General features: G+C 36.6%; 1 protein-coding gene across 1 annotated transcript; it reads right to left on the minus strand.

The window, feature by feature from the left end:
* Positions 1-2,777: 2,777 nt before the first annotated feature.
* LOC119633783 (fork head domain transcription factor slp2) lies at positions 2,778-4,436 on the minus strand. The gene has a single exon (XM_038027522.1). It carries the CDS (start codon positions 4,408-4,410, stop codon positions 2,839-2,841), a length of 1,572 nt encoding a protein of 523 aa, XP_037883450.1. The 5' UTR covers positions 4,411-4,436; the 3' UTR covers positions 2,778-2,838.
* Positions 4,437-4,994: the final 558 nt, after the last annotated feature.

Below are 4,994 nucleotides of genomic sequence, written 5' to 3' on the forward strand. Positions count from 1 at the left end.
CATTTTGTAATATCAGAATGAAAAAGAAAGTCCTACTCTACTCTCTGAAAACCCACTGAATTCAATGCCAAAGAGTTACCAGGACAGAGTCATTTAGTTTTTGGCAAAGAGACGCAATAATGAAAATAATTTATCTATATTTAGACGTAGTGATCGGTCACTAGTTATAGGAGAGACAATTTTTTTTCTTATCATAACATTCATGAAGAAATAGTCACAATAAGACTAACACTCTAGTAACGATTTTCTTACAGAACAAGATTGTTAAGCCAAGCAGAGGAGGGAAAGAAAATGTTTTGCCATTTATTTTTATTTTAACTTAGAACATGGCTCGTGATATACTTTCCGCTTGATTGAATCACTTCTTGAACTTTCTAATAATGATCTGTTAGGAACGAAACTGTAAACGCGGGGTCTTATCAAAATTGTTGTTTACGCGGAATGAACTAAACTTTTGTATGGAAAAACGCAGAATAATTGTCTTCAAGCCTTTGCCTATCCATATGTTCCAACCTCTGTTAAGAGAAATTTTGCATAATTTGCTTCTCTTTTCATATGCAATCAATCAATATCAATTTTCACCGAACCACATTCTTAATGCTTGAGGCTTTCCCTCTTAAGATTCCTAAAGATTATGACTTACACGAACATTTTCATTACCCAAAACAAACTGTAAGTGAAACCTTAATTGCTCATACAACGGTGTAATAAAAATGTACTTCCTATTTCGCTTGCATATGTGCTAAATGCGCAGTAGATGGGAGCACATGTTAAGCAAAAATGCAAATTTGCTTCACTATTAAAAGGAAAAAGCTGCTTATGGTTACCAGTTATGTATACGAAATTTGCTTACATTTTAAAATATTCGTTACTCTTTCCTTGTTTATTATTGTGCACGGGAAAAACGAACTCTATATGACTTCTTGCCTTAGGTGAGAAAGCAGAGAAGGTCGTCTTTAGCTATTAGTGAGAGACTTTAATCCTATGCTTCTATCTTTTAGTCGATAGCGCGATTGCCTAGCTGCGTCTGTGTGTGTGTGTAAGTGTGTGTGTGTGTGTGCGGTGGGCTGGGGGAGGATATTACGTGTGAGCCTATACTGCCGCTCGTTAAATCATCGGCGACAAAAACGCCCACTTGATTCCTTTTGAAAGTAGGAACCATTCATCCATCAAATTAAAACTTAAAGCAACTGAACAGATGCTAACCGTAAAATTGGCCAAATATTTATTTCTTTACATATACGAGCACATATATTCGCCATCATTTGTTCGCCACACTTTGTTATAATCCAAAAAGCAAAAGCAAATAAAGCCTACTCCTAGAAAGGAAAAAAGCCATAAGCAAAAAAGACGGAAAAAAATGATTGTTGGCGAAGATGCTTCTTATCTTAATCAATTAAAATCAAACTTCAATTAACTCTAAACGGTGTTTGACGATTAAAGCAAATCGGGCGTTATCTCAACAATCATGAAGCAATGGTTCCGAGTTATTATATATGCTTAAAATTATTTGACTTGAGTTGTGAACTCATATCAGAAACTACAAGAAGAACGAAACATTTTAAAGTCCGCTTCAACTTATCAGTTATCATCGAAAGAACATTTGACTGCTTTTCATACAGGTTGATAAGATCCATAGACTTGCTTAAGAGAATTATCATATTTGCCATTACATACATGTTAGAGAACTTTCTTCTTCTTAACATGTGCCAATGAAAATTGCAAAACCATAAGATCATCAAACATCAAGGATGTTTTCCCCAAAAGCCATTATACCCCATGTTATTAAATCTTTCTTCTTCTATCAACATTAACGTCAGCCTAATATGTGAGCCTAGAACATTAACGATTGCTACAAAACTACAAATTCACAGAGAGCAATGTCAAGTTTTTTTAATCGTAGTCCCTTTCATTCGATTAATTTTTGCTTCATTAAACTATAATAAGGAATTTGTAAAGTCCGGTATGGTCATAAATAAAAGATGAAAAAAATTAGAAATGCGGGTCTATTTTAAAATAACTAAGCCACGGAAAAGAAAAAACAAATTATAATTAAAAGAACATAAACATTTATAAAAAAAAAAGAAAAAAGGAAACTGAAAACGAAAACGAATTTCTACTAAAAGTTGCACTAATCGCAAAGGCATGCTGTGTAGCATGCTCATCAGACCGGCTTCGTTGTCGGCAGGCACAAAAATAAGGGCATCTATGGAATGTGTAGACAATGTGAAGCACAACAGACCCGAGCTAGTTGTTGTTTAACCTAAGTATATGTAAATGTTTGTATTTTAGTAAGAATATCATCATATTTTCCTCTCATCCCCAGTCAATTATTACAACTAATTACTAGTTCGAAGCCAAGCGGAAGAAATGCATCTAACTTTTCTTCCCCCTAATACTAGACAATGCTTTAGCATAATGTGCTGATTGCAAGAATTTATGATAATGTTTCTCACCTTTCGCTTGGCTAAATACGAAGGGTGCAATGCGTGTATAAAAAACTTCTTTTCTTCTTTTTTTTTTTAATAAATATTTTGTTTGCAACTTTTTTATTTACATTTTAATGTTTTTCTATGCCGTTTAAATTAAATTAATTGAATTCTTTAATAACTATAATAATTTACTTACACGTATAGATAATAGATAAATAGCGTTTTGCATTAAACTGAGCGATTTAAGAGAGTTATCCATCGTTCACGTGATACATAATTTGTAAAAACAACACTTGTAACTACCTAAGCTTTTATTTTAATACAATTTTCTCGTATAATTATTTCGAATAATTTACATTATTGATCGTTATTTACACTCCACTGTACATTGATTATGCTGACAAACTCAGCTACTATTACGCGTTACGACAGTTACCGGTTTAAGTATAGGAGCGGCGGGTGGTGAACTGGTAGCTACCGTGGGTGATATTGAATGTGAGGGCGATGGCGCCTGCTGCTGCCCGAGATGCGTAAGTACCTGCAAGGGTTGATGGATACCAGCACCGGCAGCAGTGACGGAACTAGCAAGTGTAGCTGCTGGCGATATATGTTGAAAACCAGTTAATTGCTGTTGTCTCTGATGAGCGGCTATGGCCGCGGCAGCTGCATGATGTTGCAGCAATTGCTGATATTGTAAACGTTGATAGAGATCCGAGGCGGGTAAAGTAGCAGCAGCTGCTGACGTTGGATGACCTTGAGGAGGAATGGCAGCAGCCGTTAAAAGCCTTTCCATATTGCTATAATTGGCGGCTGTCATTGCCGCGGGACTTATACGCTGCGTAAACGGTGACGGAGGTAAGGCAGGACTCTTTGGCACAAAAGGATTATATCTACTGTACATGCTGGCTAATAAGCCGGGAGTAGTCGGCGCTGGTCCACCGGGCATTGTTGTTTGTTGGTGAGGATACAAGAAAGAACCGAACTGCGGATAAGCTAGACCCGAAAACATTGGTCCTATTAAAGAACGTTTAAAGGCTGCTAAACGAGAACGTGAAGCCGCTGTCGTACGTCTACGCAATTTCCCCGTTGATCCACCGATGAATACATCATCGGCCGAAGGATCCAACATCCAATAGTTACCCTTCCCGGGATCGTCATAATGCCGCGGTACCTTAACAAAGACCTTATTTAAACTCAGATTGTGTCGTATAGAGTTTTGCCAACCCAGCCTATTATTGCGATAGTACGGGAAATTAGTCATAATGTACTCATAGATACCGTTCAATGTTAAACGCTTTTCTGGACTCTGGCGTATGGCCATCATAATCAAGGCATTATAACTATATGGAGGTTTTTCGTTGTCTTTCTTATCACTGGATGAGGATGATTTATCGCCGTCTGTTTTGTGTTCTATCTCTCCTTCAGTTGTGTTGCCTTCGGCATCAATTTCTGTTTCGAGATCTTCGTCGCCATCAACATCAGGATCCAAACTCGCTTCTAAATCACTATCCTCGCCTTCCTCTTCTTCATGATTATGATTAAGATGATTGGAGGGCATCTGATGTATTAAGCCATCTGTGCTATTTATACTTATTTCGCTGCCGCCGTCGGTAGCTGGCGGGGGCGACATACTGGTCACATCTAAATCGGAATCAGCGTCGCCAACATCTTGTTCCTCGTTCCCATGATATGGCTTAAAATGTTCATTACTATGCTTATTTGCATATGGTGTTTGCCGTTGATGGCCATTATCTTCAATTGTCTCCGGTAGTATTGAATTAATGGAGAAACTTGATTTCAAATGTGGTGTGCGAGCCATTTTACAAAGTTGCTGCAACTGCGTTTGATTTTGCAATAAGATCTGATGTTGTGGTTGATGCAGCTGCTGTTGATGACAATGATGATAATGTAATGGTGACTTTTGATGTTGATGCGTTAAAATGTTTTCAACACTACATGGATCATCGATTTTGACCATGATTCGGTTAAAGGCTAACACAAAAATGAATTTTATTAGTGTAATCAAATTCTCTTGTATGCTTGCTATCTTTAATTTCTTTTTTATTTAAATGTGTATTTTATTATTAAATGTGTATTCCTTATCACTACATTTTATCACATGTTTCTTTGAATCATTAACCGTTTTTCCTTTCATTTGTAGCGTTTTCCCATAGATTTAACATTGAAAACCATGTACACGACCGTTGCAAAGCAATGATTATAAGAGACTAAGACTAAGACTAAACGTGATTTGTTTAATCATACAACAATACATAAAGCGAGAGAAATTCTTTTTATAAATCTGTATCGATGCTCTGCTTTACCTAGGCTCTCTTTTCTTGCTCGTTTACTAATAAACAGCCAATCATATTTGTGGATCATAGCGAGAAAAGTGAATTGTTGTTGTTTTCTTAAAAACACCAATAAGCTGTTTCATTACAAGCAAATTCTTATTCGCCAGAGTCTCAATCCAATTTATTGATATACTGCGTGTGATTGTTGACGTCCATATTAGTTAGAGAGCATAAAATAATTGTGTGTGCAGTGTTCGTGTGTTAAGAG

Source organism: Glossina fuscipes, unplaced genomic scaffold (assembly GCF_014805625.2).
Source record: "Glossina fuscipes isolate IAEA_lab_2018 unplaced genomic scaffold, Yale_Gfus_2 2, whole genome shotgun sequence".
Classification (NCBI taxonomy): domain Eukaryota; kingdom Metazoa; phylum Arthropoda; class Insecta; order Diptera; family Glossinidae; genus Glossina; species Glossina fuscipes.